Source organism: Alligator mississippiensis, chromosome 1 (assembly GCF_030867095.1).
Source record: "Alligator mississippiensis isolate rAllMis1 chromosome 1, rAllMis1, whole genome shotgun sequence".
NCBI classification, from domain to species: domain Eukaryota; kingdom Metazoa; phylum Chordata; order Crocodylia; family Alligatoridae; genus Alligator; species Alligator mississippiensis.
Window position 1 is genome coordinate 99,418,091 of NC_081824.1, and position 23,788 is coordinate 99,441,878.

The 23,788-nt window shown below is 44.9% G+C and overlaps 1 protein-coding gene across 2 annotated transcripts in view; it reads right to left on the reverse strand.

Moving 5' to 3' along the window:
* The window catches only part of HDAC2 (histone deacetylase 2), a 35,471-nt gene extending 15,469 nt beyond the window's left edge, over positions 1 to 20,002 (reverse strand). Inside the window, exons 1-6 of one of the 2 annotated variants that reach the window (XM_006270053.4) lie at positions 19,817 to 20,002; positions 4,490 to 4,602; positions 3,783 to 3,900; positions 2,037 to 2,111; positions 1,619 to 1,757; positions 510 to 651 (exon numbers count right to left, since the gene is read on the reverse strand). In XM_006270053.4, the coding sequence (XP_006270115.1) occupies positions 510 to 651; positions 1,619 to 1,757; positions 2,037 to 2,111; positions 3,783 to 3,900; positions 4,490 to 4,602; positions 19,817 to 19,868 (639 nt within the window). In that variant the 5' untranslated portion in view covers positions 19,869 to 20,002. Of the gene's footprint in view, positions 1 to 509; positions 652 to 1,618; positions 1,758 to 2,036; positions 2,112 to 3,782; positions 3,901 to 4,489; positions 4,603 to 17,333; positions 17,417 to 19,816 lie in introns of those variants that run through there. The other variant, XM_019479595.2, reaches the window with a different exon arrangement.
* Positions 20,003 to 23,788: the final 3,786 nt, after the last annotated feature.

Below are 23,788 nucleotides of genomic sequence, written 5' to 3' on the forward strand. Positions count from 1 at the left end.
TCAGTGATCTATTGCAAATTATACTTTTCGGAGTAAGTGAATATTTACTGTACAATGCTCCAAACTATGAACAGTTGCAACAGTCAAAATTTACAGATAAATTAAGGTACTCGCAATCTCAGGACTGATGAATCATTTGCAAATAAGAACTATTTTTCTTGTTCTATACATATGATTGAAAATGCAGAAGAGAGATCCCTACAACACAAATTCCCTCTCTTACTCCACCAAAGCCCGGATGATCCAAGTTTAACATACTTGAAACGTCTTAATTTGTGTGTGATATGAATCAATTTGCTTGAAACACCTCTACAGATTATTCCAATGAGTCCATAACCTTTTTCAGAGGGTATAAGTTACAGATTGAAGCAAAAAAAAAAAAAAATCTGCAAATTATAGTGTATTTATTACCATCAAAAGGGGTAATTATGACCAAACATTAAGGCAGATATCTGCTAGGAAAAAAGGTGAAAAGATAAGCTGAATAACAAATTCATGTCTAACCTTACCCGTAAGTCCCCTGTGCCAGGAAAATATTCACCATACTTATGGAATGACACTGTCATAACACGATCTGTTGTATAAAATGCTTCTTCAACACCATCACCATGATGGATATCAATATCAATGTATAACACTCTTTGGTGGTATCTAGGAAGGATAAAAAACACAAAAATCACATTTCCCAAAAAAGGTAGAAAAGAAAGTGGCATCATGATTCAGGTTAAGTCTGATATACAGACATTTAAAGTTTGAACAAAAATGTAGTACAAGAAATGAAATCATAATTTTCTAAATTTATTAACATTTTATTTCAGTTTCTTCAACAGCCATTAAAGCTTGCTATTGTAAAATTTACTCTCGTGTGAAAAACTCTTACAGAATACAAAGAACATTATGCTCATGCCAAAGGGCTGAATCAAAAGATAGTTCATTAACAATCACGTACCACTGGTGGTGATGGTTGTAGTGGAGAAGTCAACTTCACTTACACAAACAGGTCACTTATCTATGGTTGATTATATTACATACAGTGCTCTAAGATTGTTCACACGCATTTTCTCTGAGAGTCTCTACCAACAAAAGTGGCACCAAACTTGAAACTGAAGAGAAAGCAGACAAGTGTGCGCCAAGAAACAGAAGGCTTGATGAAGTGTTGGGACATTGCTGTCATACTTCCTCAACAAATTCCCAGTGAAAATAATGAAAGCAGGTAGGCAGAGAACTTTATGGTCACACTTTAGACTTATTTTTTTTAATTAATTTCTTTAATCTGGTCAATATAAAATTGAAAGGTAGATTCCCTTTAGAGGACTGGCAGGTATCCTTACAGTCTTTAACTGCCACATTTAGTCATGACTTGAATGTTTAATCTTCCTTGCTTGTACATAGTTTAGTTAGAATTTCTGCAGTAATGCCAACCGGGGAAAGATTTTTATTCATGTTGTGCTGATTCAACACATACTATGAAAATTGACCACGAATAAGTTTAAATATATCACCAGGACATTTTAAGCACTGTACATTATCCACAGCCACTTTATAACTTTTTAACCCCAAGTTTTCTGACATTTTTATACAGTTTTAAGTTATACTCTGACTCTTATGATAAACTTACTTCAGTAATTCAAGGATAGCAAGCACAATATCATTGACGTAACAGAAACCAGATGCCTCTGACTTCTTTGCATGATGAAGTCCTCCAGCCCAATTAACAGCCATGTCAGTCTGTTGTCTATTTAATTTGACCGCCCCAGCTAAACAAACAAATAGGAAAACTAGTTAAAATCTCCAAAAGCGTTTAAGAATAACTGATAATTCATTCTGTTAAAAGTTATTTCTTTATAACATCCAGAATGAACCTGCACTCTTACCTTTTAAGACTGCAAATCACACTAGGCATTCAACTCAAAACTACCCAATGGATTATATTTCACATATGATCTTGCTGCCTAGGTTTTAAATACTACTGCCATATTAACATGGTCAAAATCTCAGAAATCTAGAAAGTACATTCATACACAGAATGTACTTACCAACAGAGCCTCCTGTTGACAACTGGCAGAACTCAAACAGTCCATCAAACACAGGACAATCTTCTCCAACATTAACTGTTTAGGAAAAGTGCTGTTAGTTTTCAAGATCACAGTTGTAAGGCACAAAGTTCTTACACACACATTTATTCCTCACGGAGATTCAAATTTAACTGGTGGTACTGTCAACAAGTTCAAATTCAATTAATATTTTATAAACACTTAAAATGTTTAGGTATTCAATGGTTCAAAATTACATTGTACCAAAACCTGGCATTTACGGAGTCAACACACTTTCGAGAAACCAAATGAAACTATAGGTAGACAATTTCTATAAGGCTGCTCAAACTGTAGCCAAAACACAGGTGGTTTGTTTTTGTTCAGTTTTCCACAGGAGTTGACAGGCCTTGGTTCCAAAAGATTAAATATATGAGCAGCTGTAGCAGTCTGGAAATCAGTCTAAGTATAAAGGTCCAGAATGTCTGCAGAAACTTGTACAAAATGGAGTATCCTGTAATAAGTACTTGAAGTTGGCTTTGAAATGGCTGTGTACTTATCTGAACTTAGTTTAAGCAAAACTCATTAAATACACAACACTGTCAGTGTTGTGGTATTAGTAGTCCACAAACTGACTGGCTCTGTCAATTTTAACCCTTGGACTGCTGCTTCCTCTTCAGTTTCTAAAACTAATCATTAAACAGAGTACAACTGCATTATAAAGTAGATGGTAGGGGCTGAAAGATGCTATATTTTTCCCTTTAACTGAAGTGCAGATAACAGATGTTTATTACAAAAAATTGGGACTGGTATTGTTATGCAGTTAAGTGAACTAAGGAATGTATATGCACATAAATGCAGAATACTGAATTTATTTATAACACCAATTAAAATGAAAGATTCTAAATAGCTTTCTAAACTGCAATTCAAAATGCTAGGTTCTAAAAAGTGTTAAGTTGCCTGATAAAAGGGAGAGGAACAAATAATTCTAAGCCCTTTAACATGCCCCCCTCCCCCCACTTTCTATTCCCTAGCTTCAAGCCTCTGTCTACCTAAGCTTATTTCAACTAAAAGATGTTACTACTTCTTTCCTTGTGTGATGTGTTCCAAGCCACACAAAGGCCCATTTTAGCTGCTGTCTTATTAGCAACTCTGAAACTGACTGCGCTCTACCCATTTCAAGGCTGCTCTTAGAGGCAAGGCACTCTGAGCAACAAGGTAACAACTACTGGTAATTGCGAACAGTGGAGAGCAGACATTTCCCAAAGAATTAGGAAAGATGTCTATATCAGCTTAAAAAGTGCAAGTGACTAGAACTGTAATGCTCAACCACTTGTCCCTGCTTGGCCAATCCTCCACTGCCCAGCACCTCTGCAAGGTGGTAAACAAACACTGCAATATACAAGTTAATTTTGGAAACTGAGTGCCACTCAATTCACAAAAGTTTGAGAGGTGCTTTGAGTCCAAAAAGGTTAAGAACCACTGGTCTAGAGGCTGCTTGTATATCTGTGATACGAGAGATACCAGGTGAAAGCATCTGAACTGCCCAGGAACTGCAACTCTAAGGAACAGGAAGTACCATTTCTCTTTCAAGATGCTGCCTTTGAACACAGGTAATCAAGAAGTAAAAAACTTGGGGAATTGAATTTACCCACATGCAATGGGTCCTACATCACTTAGCTTCCATTTCAACCCAGAGGGATCTAGAACAAGAGCATACAAACACAAATTTATCCCAACGCTAAGACTTACATCTCTGCATCTGCTTGCTATATTCAGACATATTGTCTGGTCTTATTGATCGAAGAAATTTAATGTATTCATCACTGTGGTACTTGGTCATTTCTTCAGCTGTAGCTTTATGAGGTCGCTGGTAACAAAAATAATTAAAATGGGTTTTATTCTAATAAACACCAGAATGTTGTGACAAATTCCATCTTTAACAAATTTATTCAAGTCAGATACAATGTGTATTGTAACTGATCAACCTACAGCAATTATTAGTAGATAGTGAAAAAGAATCGAGGGGGATAAGAGGGGCAGCAACTGTCAATAAAAACACCAAAATATTTTAATGCAATTGTCCATATATTTTTTTTTTTTTATCAGTATGATTAATGATAGCAGAACAATGAACAAAAAGTCAAATGTTATGTGGGGGGGAGGGGGCAGGCAGAGAATGGGACACCACAAGTGTATTATGGACTTAATTCTGCTTCATCTACAGATAGCAAGCTGTGGCCCTGTATGTTACAAAGTTTAAATTTCATTTTAATGCATCACGAAAGAAAGAACAATAATGTAACCCAAATGCAGGGATGAGGAAGTCAAAGTTGTATTAAAGCTGCAACACTTGCAAAGTATTTCCATTTTTTACTTGAGGAAAAACATTCAGATTTGCTGCTTCCTTTAAAAACAGTTTAATTACATTTAATGCTTATGCTTCTGTTTATACTCACATAAATTTCCATTTTTCTGTACAAGCCATAGTTTAGCAACAAGTTGTGGGTCATACGGATCCGATGAGGTTTCATGGGATGGCCCTGGCCATAATAATAGTTTCCAATATCACCTACAAATGGAAAGCAAGTGGACGATTACATTTTGCTGCTACTGCAGAACTACTTTTCATGGCGTTCCCTTTCCTTTTTGGTTAACTCTTTGACCTGAGAACTTGCACAGGAAGAATGGATGCAAAAAGGTTAAACTTTAAGAATTTCTACAAGTAGATTTTGGAGGGGTTATTTGTGTTTGCAAGTCTGACTAGATTAATGAATTAATTATAATCAGCAAGAGTTTACTGCTTAACAGAGACATTTTCACAACATGATACTATTGGTGCCAACCACAGCACCAGAAGAGGACAGGTCAGAGACTAGGCAAGGGACACTGATCTTTAAAATATCTATCACCAACAGCAACCACTCCCACAATTGGCAGGTAAGCCTATCAGAAATCCCCACCCATGAACAGTGCTGGGCCCATCAGCAGCACCAATTAATCATCTGGCACTAAAATGACAGTATTAGCTGGTATTTGGGGAAAGATGACTACAGTAAGAACATACCAAAGCAGGTCTGGAAGAGACCTCAAGAGGTCATGTAATTCAACTTTTCAACTCAATCCAACTGGTCTAAACTATAAATTTTTGTTAAACCTACTCTTACAAACATCAAATGACAGATTTCACCTCTCCTCTACCACGTAAACAGTCTCAGAAACATCTTCCTAATATTTAAGCTAAACAGCCCTTGTTGCAACTTAAGTTCGTAATATCTTGTCGAGTCCAGAAAATCATTCTCTTAATACAAAAACGTTTTTATACAGCACCTTATCAGATTATCCCTCAGTCTTCTCTTCAGGGCACACAATCCCAATTCTTTCACCCTTCCCTTAAATGAACTTGGACGATGGGGTGAAAAGCAACCTGTTTGAATTTGCAGACGACACCAAGATTTGAGGTGAGGTGGGCACGCTAGAAGGGAAGGAAGATTACAGCAGGACCTGGACAGGTTACAGGGGTGAGCAAAAGCAAACAGCATAGAATTCAATACTGACAAGTACACTTAGGCAGTAGGAACCAGCAGCATACCTATTGGCTGGGGAACTCCCTTCTTGAAAGCACAGTGGCAGAAAGAGATCTTGGAGTCGTTACGGACTCCAAGATGAACATGGGCCGACAATGCGGGGGGACAGTCAGTAGGGCTAACCATACCTTGTCCTGCATCCACAGATGCATCACAAGCAGGGCCAAGGAGGTGATCCACCCCCTCTATGCAACAGTGGTCAGGCCACAGCTCGGGTGCTGCGTTGAGTTCTGGGCACCCCACTTCAGGAGGGACATGGACAACATTGAGAGGGTCCAAAGGAGGGCCACTCGCATGATACGGAGACAGCAGGGCAGGCCCTACAAGGAGAGGCTATGGGACCTGAACCTGTTCAGCCTTCACAAGAGAAGGCTGAGAGGAGACCTGGTGGCCATCTATAAACTTACCGGGGGGGGACCAGCAGTGATTGGGAGAGACCTTGTTCCCCCGAGCGCCTCCGAGGGGTAACAAGGAATAACGGCCATAATTTGTTAGACAGTAGGTTCAGACTAGATGTTAGAAGGCACTACTTCACAATCAGGGCAGCTAGGATCTGGAACCAACCTCCAAGGGAAGTGGTGTTGGCTCCTACCATGGGGGTCTTTAAGAGGAGGCTTGACATTTACCTAGCTGGGGTCATTTGAGCCCAGTATTCTCTCCTGCCCAGGGCAGGGGGTCAGATTAGAAGATCTACAAGGTCCCTTCCAACCCTACATCTATGAATCTATAATGTTTTCTAGACTTGTAATTATTTTTGTTGCTTTTCTCTGTTCTTAACTTTCTCAAAGTGTGGTCCCAAATGAAGACTCACCACTGCTGAATACATCAGCAGAATCACTTCCCGTGCCTTACATACAACATTGCTTTCATTACATTACTTATTACACCCTGAACAGTATAAACTGACAACTCATATTCAGTTTGCCTTCACTTTAACTCTTCTGCAGTACTGCAGCCTAGCCAGTTATTCCCCATGTTGAATTTGTGCATTTGATTGCTCCTTAAGTGTCATATTCTGCATTTCTTACTGAGTTTCGTCCAATTTTTTTCAGAACATTTTTTTCCAATTTATAAAGGTCATATTGAATCCTAAATCCTATTCTCTCAAGTGTTTGCTACAGGATTCATCTTAGTGTCATCTGCAAATTTATTTAGTCTATATTCAGTTATGTCCTTCAGGCTGTTAATGAAGATACTGAACAGCACTGGACCCTGCAGACTACAGGGAATTCCATTTGATGCTTTCAGTTAGTTTGATATTGAGCCCTTGATGGCTACTGTTTGAGCATCATTATCCAATCATGGATGCATGTTTCCTTAGTTTTACTTGACATTACAAAGGTATGTCAAAAACCTTACAGAAATCAAGATACAATCCTGTCATCTGCTTCCACTCGCTCATCTACAGGACGCATTACCTTATCACAGAAGGAAATCAGTTTGGTTAAGCAGGATTTGCTCTTGACAAACCCACACTGGCTCTTATTTCTCATACTGGTTGACTATTTAGTCTAGTATCTTTCAGTTGATCAAAGTTAGACTGACCAGTTCAATTCGTTTTTTTCTTCTTTTTAAGAAAGGTAGGCACTATATTCAGGAACAAGCCAGAATATGAACAGGAGATAAGAACTGGATGAAACAGGGGATTTGTGGTCTTTCCCATTACACTGCAATTCCTTTATATCTCAACTTATCTCAGCCAAACATGAAAATAGGTTGATTTAAAAAAAAAAAATCATTTAATTCACCCAACAGGAGATGCAACCTGTTACACTCTAAAGTTGGAAAATAGTTCTTTCCTTTGAAAGCAGGCTCCATGATAGTGTACATACAGGTCACCTAACTTCTAAGCAGCTGGGGGCTGCGTTCCCCAAAGGGCTGCACCACAGTATGTCACGTGCCCACTGAGCTATGCACTGCATGGACAACTGCCACTGCACCGCACAAAGGGTGGATAAAAACCAACGATTTAAAAAATAAAATAAAAACACCAGACTTTTTATTTAAACCAAATTCCTTTAATTTTTTTTTAAGATGTTTAAAAAAACCCAACATATAAAGATAGTTTTAATTTAAGATACGTTAAAGCTTGAAGATATAATAATGGAATAGAGATTATAACTTCTAAATATATACTATTTGACAGAACATATTCATGTAACCTTTTTGGAAGTTTTATAAATAGGTCACAACAGACCACGGACTATATTATCTTATGGGGTTCCCAGAGGTTCCTTTAAATATTAGTAAAAGTTAAAGAAAACCACTCTACCCAATGGGACCGAGTGCTCAGTTTAGAAGATCCCATTCAGCATCTCAGTGATGCTTTGTTTCAGTTCTCAAACTGTGGATTTCCGTCTCCGGAGATCATAGGCAGACAAGGCCCTTCGGGCAGACGTGATATCTTTTATCACACCAACTAAATAGCTGGAAAAATTGTTCTTTGCAAGCTTTAGGGTCCAAACACCTTTCTTCAAGCACAGGGAGAGTCTGTCTCCAGCAGTTAGAGGTGCAACTGATATATTGGTCCATATTGGATCGGCACCATAAAAGGAAAATTGACACTATTGGCAATTGGGTTTTTTTGGCTGGTGTAGCCGATGTCACCAATAAATGCTGCGTGCATGCGCACTGCTGCAGCATGCACGCAGCCAGGAATGCAGCCTGGCAGCTTGAATAGCAGCATCCCACTGGTAAGTCTGTTGGGGGGAAAGCAGTGTGGGGGCAAGACTGAGGCCCCACAGTGAGGGAGGGAATGGAGCTGGGGCAGGAGCTGCCTAGCTGGGGCAGGGTGAGGGACGGAGCTGGGTGCAGGGAGAAGGATGGGGGTTAGGGGGCATTTTCCCACCACTGTGCACACCCCTGGGGGAGACATGGGGGCATCTGTGTGTGGGGCGAGGGCGGGCTGCCCACTGTAGGCTCAGAGCCAGGGGCTGCACTCGGGGCAGGTGGTGGTGGCGGCACTGGACGGGGGGTGGGCTATGGAGTGGGCTATGGCCACGCCAAAATTCCCTGTAGCCACTGTCCCAGGCCTGCTCCACCATTAGCTCCCTAGGGCAGGTAGCAGAAGCTGGAAGAGAAGGGGTAGCACAGAGACCTGAGCTGCTGTTGCACCCAGAGCGATAGGGAGTGGTGATTGTTGAGTGGGAGTCCAGGGCCATAACTTAATTCTTTGCAGCTGCCTGCTGGACAGCCCCACTCTAACAAATGCGCTATTACATAAAAGGTGGATAGCACCACCACCTGGTCTGATTTAATAAGTACATGGCTATTATTGCATTTGATGAGGAACCATATCCTATGAGTTACTGACTGGGTCCCTCAGAAGGCATAAATTCACTCCACCCAGTTTGGTAACCTCAAGAAATCTCAAGGGGGGAAATGGACATCATGCTGCTTGGAGCAGTGCCACCGCACTTGGTGCCCTGAGTCACCTTCGGCTGACCATGGGCTTCCCCCAACATTACGGCCTGGACTATGTCACCCCCTGGGGCAGGGGACATGCAGCAGTTCTGGTCACATAGAGGAAAATGTGGTTACCCAAAGGACCTTTAGGTCAGACGTTCCTTGTGTTAGATGCCTCCAGAGCTAGGTGGTCAATAACTGAATCAGGACCTTTAATGTCCAATATGATTAATTTTTACTATTCTCTGGGTGCCTCCATGCAGACCTGAACCGAGTGAAATCTTAAAATTGAGCTAACTTGACCAGACACCAGCAATTTAACATGTTAAAATCACCCCTCCATTTCATTTGCCCCACGCCCCTGGCATAATCTAATTTACTTGAGTAAGACTTGAGAAACCCAGTCATTCTAATATTCTGTTATCAAATACCTACTCTTACCAAGATCAATAAGAAGTGTATCCTTGACTTCCCACAGAATTAGATTAAAGCTGTAAATGAAATGAGGAAATGGCTCTCGGCCTCAGGAAGAAAAGACTAAGGCCTTATTTATACTTAAAATAGTAAGAGTCACATGGATAGTGCTGGATTGGAAACAACCCTAATACAGGAGACACTGAATATATAAGCAAGAGTCCATTTACCTGCATTGTTTACATCAGCTATACAGGAAAAGCTATTTTAGTAGGAGTGCACTGATAGAGATTTTTGCGGCTGATACTGATAGCCGATTTCTAAGGAGGCATATCAGCCAATACCAATCCGATTTCGGATACCCAGCCCAGCAACATGGAGAACTGCCTCCAGCTGGTAAGTCTGGTGTGATGGAAGAGGAGGGAGGAAGGAAGGAGCTGCAGCTTGTCTGGAAGGGGTGGCTCCCACCCCTGCAAGCCACTTGGCCAGGAGTTGCTGATCTGGCAGCTCATTGAGCCCTTGCCTGCTCATCCAACGGCTCCCACTGTTCTTCCAGGAGGGCATAGGGGTGGCATGTGCCCCCAGATTTGAGTAGGGTGGGCTGGGGCTGTGCCATGCTCTTCCCGGAGGGGTGGGGTGGGGTTACGTCAAATTTGTGGTTGCAACGCACCCCCCGCCAGGAAGAGCTTGGCAGAGACCTGGCCCCACCCCACCCCATGAAGATCTGAGGGCACAGACCCCACCCGCCCTTCCGGACAAACAGCAGGAGCCGCCAGATGAGCAAAGGCCAGACGAGCCATGGCTCTGTGTTGCGCCTGCCCTGCCCTGGCTTGGCAGCACTTGACCCAGCCCCTGCCCCAGCTTCAGTCCCAGCCCCAGCCTTCCCTCACCATGGGGGCCTTGGTCTGCCCCCCCCCCATGCTCCTCCCCTCCTCCCTCCCCTTCAACCATACCATACTTACAAGCTGGAGGCAGCTCTCCACGCTGCCTGTGCTGTCCTGCGGCTGCGCGCGTGCATGGGCCATTTATCAGCTAAATTATCAACCTGATATGGCCAACTTCGGATACAGAGTTTCTGAAGTAAATTTTCTTTATATCAGTGCCGATCCAATATCAGACTGATGTATCGGTGAACCTTTATATTTTAGCTAGGGAACCAACCACCCCCTCCTTCAGTATAACCAGATCTTCACTAGACTTTTTGCTCTGCTTGGCAGAGGCATCGTTTGTCCACATCCCTAAAAGACAAATCTATATCAGTCAAAGTAGAGGTACACCAGAGATTAGATGAGGAGCACTGTATCAACGACACAAATGATCAGCATGACACTTAACTAGCCAACAGCCTTAGGAAAAATTAACTGAACATCATAATCTTAACTTCTCTGATACAGATTGAAGATGATCACCTTATTTATGAATCCAACAGTTAAACAATACATGAGAGTATCACTCCGCAGGTAAAAAAACAACAACAACAGTATTTCAGATCTAAAATGGGGGGGGGGGCTTTAATAAAAAACTCAGGCCCAGATCCTCACTGGTACACAAGCACTTAATTCCTATTGACATGAATAGCAATTTGGCATGAATCTTTGAGATTTTTAGCATTAACAAATCAGAAGTAGGTTAACACCATATTCAGACCTGAAGCTTGATTGATGGGTATACAACACTTTAGACCAGGGCTGTCATGCCCCACAACAGACCTCATGCTCCACAAGCTGCCCCAGTAGGCAGGCTCCATGGCACAGGGCAGCTCAGTCCACAACCCCTGGCCACAAGAGAGAAAGCTCTGCGCTCCATTCTCCATCCCGGTCCCACTCCTGCTCCCATTCCACGCACACACACGTGGCCCCCTGCCTCCAGTCACCCTTCCCCGCTCTTCCCAGCCCCAAACAGCTCCTTGCAGGCTGGAAGGCTGCCAGCCTGCAAAAGGAAACCCACATTTTCCCCAACTTTTTCTCCTTTAAAGGAGAAAATCTGCTTTTTGCATGGCAAACAGAAAATCCAAATCCCTGTTTAACACTTCAGCTGCAGCAGCTACCCAGAATTCCCCCTTCCTCCCTCTGGCTTCTGCTGCGTGCCCCCACCCTAGACAGTGGCATGACACAGTGTCATGGTCCTGGTCACAGTGCTGGGGGGGAGCCCACCGTCAGTTAGCTGAAGGTGAGACAGGGTGCTATGTATAGTGCATTGGGTGAGGGGCTCATGCATGGAGGGAGGGAGGGAGGGAGACATAGGGCAAGAGTGCGCGGGGGGGAAAGGCACCAGGCTATGACAGGTGCTATGCAATGGGCCTTCCTCCTCAGAGAACTAACTTGTGATTTTTTAATTTTTTTTTTTTTTTTTTTAAATCAGAGAACTTGTGATTTTCAAACAGAAAACTATGATCCCTGGTGACAAAAGGCAGTGGGCAGCCAAGTGGGACCCACTGAAATTATGCCTGTGAGTTGTACGAACAGTTAAAAATAGGTAAAAGATCCAAGCCGGTAAGCATTTAGCAGTTCTACTTGCTCTACAAAGGTAATGCTGAACCACTGAATCATAAGTGGTTCTAAGTTTGGAACTTAAAGAGCCACATAATTGTTCAAAAAAGCCTTGAAACAAATTTTTCCAGGCGTTAGCAGTAAAAAAATGCATTTCTTTTACTCTCACCTAATAAAAGTTTACATCCCCTACCAAAGCTATAAAATGAAAAAAGAATATCAGCACCAGTATATAAGATACTTTTCAAAGTAGAGAAAAAAATTACTGAATATTTACTCTGTTAGAAGCTTAAAAAAAGGTTCCCATTTTTATTAATAAAGTTGAAGACTTCCACTGTTCCCATGATGACTTTGCCCATCTTTAAACTACATTTTCAAATATACTTTTCAACATGGAGTCCCCTTTGGAAAGAATGTATAATAAGCTTGGGACATTACAGAAACAGTGTCACAAAAATCACCTCTGGTTCATGTTACTTGCAGGAAACCTAACTGTCGAGGTAACTCTGTATTTAAACATCTTTAAAACAAAGCTTGCACCACTTATAAGTAGCGGTAGTAATCATATTTGTAACCCATACCTCCTTTTCAGTTAAATGTATTTTACTTGTGAAAATTTGCAGTAAAATCCAATTTTGCCAAACAGAAGCAACCGACAGGAATCTAGTTACCTTTTCCTATTACAGGTCAACTGTAGAGAACAGGACACAACAGCTCCCAGTACTGTTCCACTAATGAATTACACACACAATCTGAGGAGGAAGAGAAAATACAGCAGGGACACAAACAAGCAGAAAGAAAACCATGAAAATAAACGATGAGAAACAGAAAATGATTGTGATTCCTTAAGCAAAGCATAAAGGAATGGAAGGATAAATCCACCACCTTCTCATCATGAGAAGGTTTTGGCAGAGACTGGAAACCAATGTCTTATTCTGGACACTGTCACCTGAACTACTGGTCACCACAAATAATTGTGGTAACAGAGAAAATATGTCTTGCTTGAGATTAGTTATAAACCAAAGTTGAGATGATCTGAGAAACTATAAGTCTGAATTGATACTTGGTTTATTTCAGTCGCAATTATACTTAATAAATCAGTCTTGTTGTAAGATTAAGTGCCACAAATATAAAGATGATATACTCTCATTTTTATAAACTGTTACATACAAGATCAATTATTAATTGTGTACAAGTTGGAATAATGTTATATGCTGGCATCAACAGTTGAGAAAGCATCAATAACAAATCAGTGGAAGAATAAGCATATTTACATTTTCTCTCAGGTATATCCAAAGATTTTTTACTTGTCAATCTTAAGCTTGCCTATATTGCAAAACCTTCAAGTAATGACCAGTATAGTACCACACATGAACACAGTTGAAATCTGCATTTGGGGATCACTAGAACCAGGCCTTGTAAATGTGCACAACATTTTCAGTTACAGAATGATTTGCATCTGCAGGTAATAGATGATCTGTAGCTTCATTTTAAACAGAAATGTTACTGTACTTCAAAGGCAGCATTTATACATAGTAGTGGACTGTTTTTACATTGCACTGCCAAACAGGGTTAGTCTCACCTTTCTAGGTGAAACCAAACACATTCAACACAGGGTCTCTGAAGTTTTAGTGTACCGGGAACCTTTTAACACTCCTATGAAACTATTTAAGAACGGGACTATTAAATCCTATACTGCCTAAAATATACCCTTGGACAGCATAGTAGCTCTACTATACTGCAAGTAGACAGCCAATGAGCATGCCTACCCTGGCACAGCGCAACTCTATGGCACTGGGAGACTTTAATTTAACGTCACAATCAAATATAAATCACAAATGCCAACAATCACATGATTATGGGGATCAGGAACAGATCCCAATTGCATGATTGATGCAGGGAGCCTTGCATCTGAGACCGGTCTCCAATACTGCACTTCCTGCAAATTTCCATCATACATGGAGCCCGATCCCAGGCTCCCTGTGCATGGCAAGTTTCAACCCTGCACAGCTGTACATGGGCTGTCTAGCTTGCAAGCTGACAGATGCTCAGCAAGGGGGAACTGACAGACACAAGCTGTGCAGCTTTATAGGGGACAGGTAGACACAGGGCTTCTGCTGCACGCCACATCCGAAGTAAGGCTGGAAGGGACCTCAAGAAATCATTTAGTTCAACTGGGAATTGAACCCGAGGCCTTGGTGTTATTAGCATCCCACTCTAAACTAACTGAGTTCCCAGACTCACTCAGAAATAAACTCCACCCACAGGTACTCACTCCATGCATGCGGAAGCACACAAAGCAGAAGAAGACAATATGCAAACATCAAAAACACGCAAGATCAGCATCACATTCAGGCTCTCTTGTAACAGAGATCCTGAGTGTGGTGTTGGTATGTTCTCTAGGCCTCTCTGACCCTCCTAATTTGTGGGCACAGGCAGGCATAAAGAGAACGGGGCTTATTTTTTCTACAATATGTCCAGTCTCAAGCAGGAAGAGTTTTAGACACACCAGTAGATATCAACTAAGATTTAGTCTTAAAACTCAAAATACGCCACATTAAACTATAGCACTTATGAAGGCACCCCTTTTATTGTGGATTTTCTGATGTACATTCTTTACTCTGCTGCTGCTTATTTCCAGGGAAGCAAAGTGAAAATAGAAAATAAAACTAAAAAAAGAAGAGTTTACTTCTATACAGAAACTTCCATGCAGCCATAAAAGATTCTCATAAATAAAAACTAATTGTGTTTGCATGCCATGCACCAAGAGATAGTTACTAATTTATCTGCTATAGTTTAGGGTATTTTTATACTATTAATTTTTGGTTACTTAAGCTTCTGGGCATCTCCTCTCTCCTCCCAAAACAGTTAAACTTTCCCTACGGCTAAAAAACGTTATTAAGATCTATGCATTATTTGGCCATTTAAATTAACTAGCCAAAAGATACAGAACTGCTTTGATTTCTAAGAAAGCAATTTTGACCAATATCTTTTAGAAGGAAATCTGAAATAACTGCTGTCATTTGGCATTATACAAATAAATACTAGAGGCCAGATTAATTCCTTTTGGAGTGAGGATACCCAAAACAGGACTCAGTGCATCTGGTCCAAAAACTGCAATAAAAAAAAACACCCTCCTTCTCAGTGGCCACCTAACCATGAAGGTATCAGAAATCATGGGCTACCTCCCTTTTTTTGATCAGAAAATTCACTAGATACTTGCAATGGTGCTTCTGTGACCAAAACTGCCCTGCCCTGAGCAGCCAGACACCTAGGTCTTATATGCCTCATTGAGACTCAAAAACTAGACAGACTGACATTTAAGTCCTCAAAGAAGCTTGAGCAAGCAGGTTCAGAAACACTAACAGAACTGCATTCAGCACAAAACACAATGGCCACCTTCACTTTCCATGAAAAACGTGGCAACACGAGAAAAGAGGGCAGGATCACCAAATTATTATACAAAAAACGAGAGGTTAAAAGAGAACAGAAAATAGCAGATCAGGGATACAGGCCCTCACGTCTGAGGGGATTCAAATCCACACCTCCCACCACCCAGATCAGGGCCCGAAACACCAGGATATATACTAGGCTGGGTGTGGGCTTCTTTCATATGACCAATTAAAACTGAACCACTCAGCAGCAAAGATCACCAAATTCACTGCATCAGGAAAGCAAACAAGAGGGAGCAGGACTCTGCCCTAGGAGGTAGGGTAGCCCAGAAGGAAATGCTACCTTCTCCTCCTCTCTCTTCCATGACTTTTTATACATGTCACTTAAAAAAGTCACTGGACTAAAGGAGAGAGAGAAATAATGCTGAGACCAAGGACTCAAGACTCCTTCCTCTCAGGTGACAGCCTAACCTATTAGGAGATAAGAGCAGAGGTTCTCAACTGGGATGATGTGGTAGAGGAACTGCTACCACTTCAGCCAAGTGGAACTGCCTTGTATGATTTGGGCATGGCCAGATTAGAATGGGCTGCGGCACAAGCATGTGCCCCCACCTGTATTAGGATTATGTGATAAACCTATGCAGAGGTGCCTTGTCCTGCTATAGCCCTTCCTGGTCTGATCCTTGCTGGAACCATCTTAGCCACCTGTTTCCAGCAGGAGTGGCAGGGGAAGGAGGACCAGGAAGTACTGGGACAAGAGTAGACAGACACTCCTGCCTGCTTTAGACGTATTGGGTAAACCTAGTGCAGGCAGGAGTGTGCATTCCTGTCATAGCCCTCCCTGACCTGGCTCTACTCAAGGCATACCAGGAAGCTCCACCTGGCTATGGTGGCATCAGCACTCTGGTTGAGAACCACTGAGGTAAACTGAGGCACAACAGAACTGTGGTTCTCAACTAAGGTGCCACCACATTAAAACAAAAGTTACGGAAAGGTTGCTCGAATCTAACAAAAAAAAAAAGTTGAGACCCACTGCTATGAAATGACATTCCCTCTAGCGTTCTCTCCTGGCTCTATGAATATTGCATTGCTTTCTGTGTAATGGCCCAGCTTCAAAAGAAGCCCTCTAGCCTAGTAGTTAGGGCAGCCCATTAGGTAGCAGGAGATGTCTGACCCACTTGGGCTGAAGGATACATAACGCAGGTTTCCAACTTCCTAGGTGAATGCCCTAACAAGTCGGCTATTCTGTAACAGCAGGGCAGCAGCACCATCATCATCACTTCCATCAGCCACATCATGAGCAGCTTGAGCTCCCCTCAGTTCCTTGAATTTTTATAAGCACCTATCCAGGAACATGTTCAAAGCTCTGATTCCTGAGTAAACAGAGGCAACCTTGGAGCCATGGTTGTAATTTAAACTCAGAGAGAAAGACACATTCAGACACGTATGAACTTAGCATTTCATTCAGACTAACCCTAAGTGGCATCTTACTCAGCAGCAGGGTTTTTCACTTGCTCTCCCAAGGTACCTTAACCTTACATACTGTATAAAAGAGACTAAGGTCTTAATCCTGGACTTCAGATTCCACTTTCCAGACACCCAAAAAGTCAAGTTTCCAGACATTTAAAAGGCCTAGCTTATGGGCACTTATGTCTTTTATTAGATCTGGTGCTAACAAACCAGCTATTAGAAATGTTCTAATACTTTTCAGTTCCCTACTGCAAAATAAGCAATTTTTCTAAGACAGCTCAATTATAGAAGGAACACATTTGTCCAGTTTTAAATTATACTCACTCTAGCCTATGACTTCTATTCATTCCTGTCTATACATACAAGTTAATCAACCAAAAAAATCTTTCAACAATTGTTTTTTTAGCAACTTGCATCTTTCAAAACATTATAGTTTAGAAAGATTTAGGAAGAGCAATCATCATAGAGAAAGATGACCATACAGAGCCAATTAAATATGAAATAAGCAAGACAAAACAGCCACGTAAAAAAAGTCCATGGACTCACCAAGCAAATGTGTATTTTCATGTAAATCAGAAGTAGCAAAGATCAACGGGATCATAGTTCAGCATCCTGCCAGTGCAAAATTGTTCCTTACTCTAGCACTTTTTTAAAGTCTCACCAAGATAAGTTTATCTACTATGTAGGGATTCAAGCAACAGTGCTTGCAATTGTTACACTACTATAATGCCAGAAATATTCCACTCGAGCATAATAATTCTTAACCATGGGTACTATGAGATCATTTTAAGGATTCCATGCAATAACACCGCTATTACATATGCAAACACCTACACAATTCACAAGATAAACCCAGAGATTTAAAACTGGAATCCATAAGCGTCCAAACCATTTGGACTTGAGTTATTTGCAACAAAAATAATTCCTCTATTATTTTTTCCATTGTCCCAAAACAAGGGAAAGCTAAGAGCTGGTATTTCCTGAGGGGTGCCCAGAGGCTAACAGGTTTGAGAACCACTGCTCTAGCAAAAGGGTACCTAGTTTTATCAAGCAAACTTTGCTTTCCCAACATATTTTGCAAACAATTCTATTAAATTAGCTGCAGATATACAAATACAGCATACAGAGCACTTCTGAAATATCTTTTTGCCAAGATAGAACACCATTTACTCTTTTTCCAGGGAAGTCGTACCCTAGCTTCAACAAAATTCTCCCTAACAGTGGCCTCTTTCCCCCCTTATGCTGAACAAAGAACCAGAGCAAGCAACAAAGAGAAGGGGGCGGCAACCACCACTCAGCCTCACTTAGCATGTTAGAAACCCTGAAGAGGCCCCACCAGATCTGCCATTTCTGAATAGCGGCAGACATATCTGCCACACCAGCACGCATTTGGCATCACCTTGCGCTAAAGCCAAGGCTCTTAAAACCCTAAACAGTAGCTGACTAAAAAATAAGAATCGCAAAGCAGGCTCAACGTCCCCAGCACTACTGCAAACACCAGAATAGTGGCCCATCCCCAACAGCCACTCCCAGCTTCTCTGAGATTGTTTCTGGTGGAAAATTAGACATAAGCAAATCATTTGCAGCTGATCTGACCAATAAAAGTTTAGCTGTAGGGAAACGTCCCCCCCTCTCTTTCTATGGCTTGAACCAAAGATGGAGGAACTGATGCAAACATGAAATTAGATATAAATTTGAGATCATAGCTTTGGCATTGCTGATCAAATGGATCAGGAGGCGTTGCTCTCTGAACACACCGACACCCCCATCTCCCTGGCCTGAGCATGCACCCTGCCAGTACCACTCCTGCCAGCCAGTTTCATAGGCCATTTGGCGTTTCACCCGGAGCAGATGCAGATGCTACTTGGCAGGATATGTGAAGGGTTTTGGCACTGTGTTTCTAGGATAGTGAGACAAGTAAAAGTAGAGAGCGGAGCACACACTTGTGACTGGGGCTGCCTAGGGGTCTAGCCCATGGCTAGCTAGGACCTGCCTCTGGGAGCCCAAGACCCTGGGGCTCTGTCTTGAGGCATCTAGGATACAACTAAAGGGAGGGCGGTGGCGCTTGCCAGTGTGTCCCTGCCTCTGGCCTGCCTCGCACCTCTTCCTGCAGTGGTCGGGGGCTAAAAATCAGTTGTCTGGTCTAAGGTGGGATACTGGGGGCTCACTGCACCAAGACAACCTCATTCCTTTACATGAACCTAAAACAGCAGTTGAGTCTAATTAGCTGTGCCAAAGACAAAGTTAAACCCTGATAATGTGGTCCTTCATACAGGACAACGAGCTTCAGAGGGCTGGGAGGTTTGATGGGGAGAGGGAAAAATAAAAGTGATTGGCTAGGGCCAATCAAACCAGCTGCTGCTGTTAGCTAGGTGAAAACCCGGCTGGTGGAGACACACACAGAAATACACATGTGCAAGCATTCGGACACGCTTCACAAACACACTGTGCACAGACACCCGTGCTCTCAGCCCCCCACCCATTTTTGCAAATATCTAGTTGGTCTAATAAAAGATATCACCTTTGTCATGAGTTTTGATTCCTTTTGCTTCTACACCAATACGGCTACAACCTGGATACCTCACCCCCTACCCGCCCCCCCCAAGCACTCGCAGGCACATACATAGATACCCATATGCAAACACACCTTACACACATGCACACAAATACATATCCTTCTCACACAGATGTGAGACACGCATGCACGAATATGCCTAGATGCACTGGCACCCAACCCCCCTTGCACACACACACGATGCTTTCCCTCCCTCGCCCACCTTGCACACACACAACTACGCACGGACACATACTCTCTCACCCCCCACGCAGACTAGCACGCCTGCACTCTCACATACAAACGTGCACACACGCCCACCCCCCGCGTACACGCAGACACGCACAGACACCCGCGGTTTCACCCCCCCGTGAAGCAGTGAAGCGCGGCAGCAGCTCGAGCCCCTCCCCCCGGACGCGCCTATGTGGGGCAGGGCGGGGGGGGGGCACTGCTCAGCTCCCTCCCCCCCGCTCACCGTCGTAGTAGTAGCAGACTTTCTTCTTGCCGCCGCCCTGACTGTACGCCATGGGGCTGCCGCCGCGAGGCCGGGAGGAGGAGGAGGAGGGGGGACGGAAGCGTCGGCGCGCGGACGGGCGGGAGCGGGAGGAAGCGGCGACACCGGGGCCGGGGGCAGCGCAGCGACCCGACCATCCAGCGCGCGGCACGCGGGAGGGGGGGAGGGGGAGTGCCCACTCTGCACCCGCCGGGGGGGATGCGTGGAAAGGCGTTTCCTTGTCACTCCCCCACTCCCGTTAACGCATGAGGAGACTTGAGAGGGGGGAAAGGGGGACGCGAGAGAGAGTCAGGGAAAGAGCGAAGCGCCGCCGTCACTTGTGAACTCGGCGCAGAGCTCCGCCTTCCCTGCCCTCCCCCCCAGGGCGGCACGCAGTGGTACAGCCCGCGCCCTGCCCCACCCCCTCCCTAATGGGGGGGGGGGTTGAAGCGCAGGCGCGAGGCCCTCTATTGCCTCTGGCCTGCGTCACGTGGCTGGAGGGAGGGGCGGTAACGGCACGTGGCTCCGCCCCCTCCCGCGCACGCTGGGGAAGGGCGGAGCGGGTCCCCCTTGGTCCCCTCGCGGGGGGTCTACCCGCCCTGCTCCCAGGGGCGGCTGGAGGCGACGGGGCGGGCAGAGGCAGGTGAAGGGGGCGGCCAGGCTGGACCCACCAGGCCCTGAGCCTCGTCTCCCCCTGGCAATGATGGGGGGCCCACGCAGCGTGTCTCCCGGGGGCGGCCACCCACCGCCCTGCGTTTCAGTTCTTCCTACATGCCACCATGCAGCCTCGAAGAGAGCCCGGGGGCCGGGTCCAGCTGTACATCTGGGGTACGAAGTACCCTTGGGTAGGGTCACTAACCCTCCCGTATTGGCCTGATCTCTCCTTGACTGTTGAAAGCAATCTGAGAGATTTTCAGAAAATAAAAGTAATGATGCTATGTCACATTGTGGGGAGGGGTAATCTTCCAGAACAGCTTTAGTCAAGAGTTGGCAATGCTACTTCTGGGAGGGGGGCTGCAAAAATTGGGCTGCCCATCATGGTACCTGGAGATGCTTACAAGTTATGATTTTCAAATCTTACAAAGACACTCAACGCCCCCCAGCCCCCAACCTCCCCCATAATTCAAACTGTGCTGGCATCCCACCCTCGGGTGCTTCCCGTGGGTCTCGGCGTGGACCCAGGGGCAGCTGCCCACTCCTGCCACTCCAGGGCTGTGCCACTCGTGGTGCCCGCTCCAGCACACGTCTCAGAGCAGCTGCCATGTGCACCGTGACTCCGGAGCAGGCACCCACTCTGGCCTCTCCGAGACAGGCTGGTTGGACTGGGCCCCGAGCCACTCAGCTGGCCTGTTGGGCTGGATGAGCTTGACACCCCTGGATCAGCACAACCAAGGATCAGCACACGTATACATCACATGCAACTGCACCAATCAAAGTAGTGTCCCCCCCGCAGTGAATACGAAGCTGTATTGCTATAAGGGGCTTGCACAGAAGTGTGGGGAAAGTAGCTATTTGGTTTTAGAGGCATCGTCCTGGCCAATAGGGAATTGAGAAGATGGTAGGCTTCTGTAGAGTTTAGGTTATGGTTTAGATAGGGCTGATCCTGCCTCAAGCAGGGGATTGGACTAGATCAGCATTTTCAACCTGTGGGTTGTGACCCAAAAGTAGGTTGCAAGAATATATGAAAGGGTCATGAACAAATTTTAGAAACGGATTCTCCTTTAAAGGAGAAAAACATGGGAAACATGGCTTTTCCCTTGTAGGCTGGCAGAGTTCCAGGCTGCCAGGGGCTGCTTGGGATCCCCATGTCTCACATCCTTCCCCCACCCCACACTGGGGGACTAGGGCCTGGGGTGGGGGCAGCAGGTCGGAAGTGAGGGGCACTGGATTAAGACACTTCATCAACATTTACAAATGGATCCTGGTACAGAAAGGGTTGAGAACCACTGGACTAGATGACCTGTGGAGGTCCCTGCCACCCCTGCTCCTCCATGAGTCTATGGAAACCAATAGAGAACACCAGAATAAAGACAGGAGAAAGACCTGGCAACCAGATGTATCTGTGTAGTAGGAAGCATATGCTGATGGGCAAGAAATAGGATGTGGACAATATCACCTAAAGCTGGTTTAGCAATTAGAGCTAGGATGAGTACGATGTAAATGTGAAGTTGTTTTGACTGGTGTATAAAAAGGGGCTGGGGAACCCTTAATACTTTGTACTGGGCTTTGGGGTTATGTTCATGCCTGTACCATGGCTGCAAACAACCTGGCTAGCACCATGGACTGGCTGGTCATGGATGTTAGTGCATAGGTAATAACTTGGCCAAGTTTTTAGTCACTCCGACAGGATGAGTGGTGTGCCAGTCCTTTTAAGAGGAAAAGCATCGAGGGAGCTTCCAAGTGGTGAGAGGGGCTGATTAGGGACTTACTTGACTGGAAGAGGACCCGGCTTGAGCCATATAAGCCTCTGGCCTGAGCCAGTCAGGTAGTCTAGTCCTGAGTGCTATGAAAAGCTCTAAGCAGCAAAGTAGCAGGGCTCCTGAACTGACAGTGAAACTGGGTAAGCAACTCTGTAGGCCTGGGAGCAATGGAAAGTTCCCTGGAGCAAAGAGAAAGGCATGTTTATGCAGGTAGGTGGCCTTTATTTTATACTAAACCCAAAGAGGGGTTGGCTGCCTGCCAGAGGGCATAGGTGCTTTTTATTAAGTTGTACAACTATCTAGCTGTGAGACGTACTGGGACAGGCTCAAGGCTTACTCATAGCCAACAGGCCAGAGAGGGTCTGAGTATGGGACCAGAGGGTCCACAAGCCCAGAGGGGCTAGAGGTGGAGACTGCCAGGGCTTGGAGCCTGGCAATTCCAAACTGGCTCAGGAGAGGCAACAGCCAGAGACCAAGCCCAAGGGGCAAGTTGGGCCAGGGAACCTGCAGATCTCAACTGGCCTGAGGGTGTTCCCAGGGCCCAGGAGGGGCTAAAGGTCAAGGAAGGACTGCAGCTGGGGACTAGGGGCCTGGAGATCTTGACTAGCCCAGGAACAGGGACAAAGATCTAGGAGGAGCCACTGCCAGAGACCAACAGTGTTAGGGACCCACAGTTAGGGAGGCTGGAGCCTAGAAATCAGGTCCAGTACCATGGGCCTGGGGTAAAGGGTCCAGTGAGAGCATAGCAGGGAGGAGGCTAATTAGGCCATGACCCCTACCAGATGAGTGATAGTACAATAACACCTGTGGGGTATGGTGTAGGTGTGGTGAGATAAGCATCTCTCACTAGCCACAGCTAGCTCCTTACCTGCCTCTGGGCATACTGCCCACCTGTCTTTCCCACCATGCCTTGTTGGTAATTAATAAAGTTGTTAGCTAAGGCGGTAAGCTGCCCATTTTTGCACCCCGATATTGGGGGGCTATCTGCAGCTCCGTTCCACCCCTACACCACGGCTCAAGCCTTGCAGATGGCATCTCAGGCAGTTAGCTAAACCCTCACCTTCGCCCATTAACTGTGGTCCCCAACCCTGGGGACCTTCGACTTCCATAAGCCCTGGCCCTGTCTCAGGCCCAGTCAGGACCCCTAGCTTCTGCGCTCATCGTGGGCATCCCTTGTGGGGGGCCCCTTGCCCTTTTGACTCTTAGGTTCCAGCCCCAGCTTTGACCAGTCAAGTCCCTCAGCGGGGTCTTCACCTCCTGCCTGCACTTCTGGAGTGGGGTGCCCCATTCCTGGCTCAGGTGCTTCTGGGAGCATGCCTGGCTCTGTGGGGTCTCTCCCCAACTGGCTCAGGAGCTTCCAGAAGTTCACCTGGCCTATACTCCTCTGATGTTACCCTTTGCACACACCACAACTGGTGCTCCAGGGTCTCATGGGGACTCTTCCCCCCCGGAGCAGCAGGTCATTGTGCTTGGCTACTGATCTTATTCTCAACCCACCCGAAGGGGAGGGCTGGGGTTAAGGCACCCCTACTTG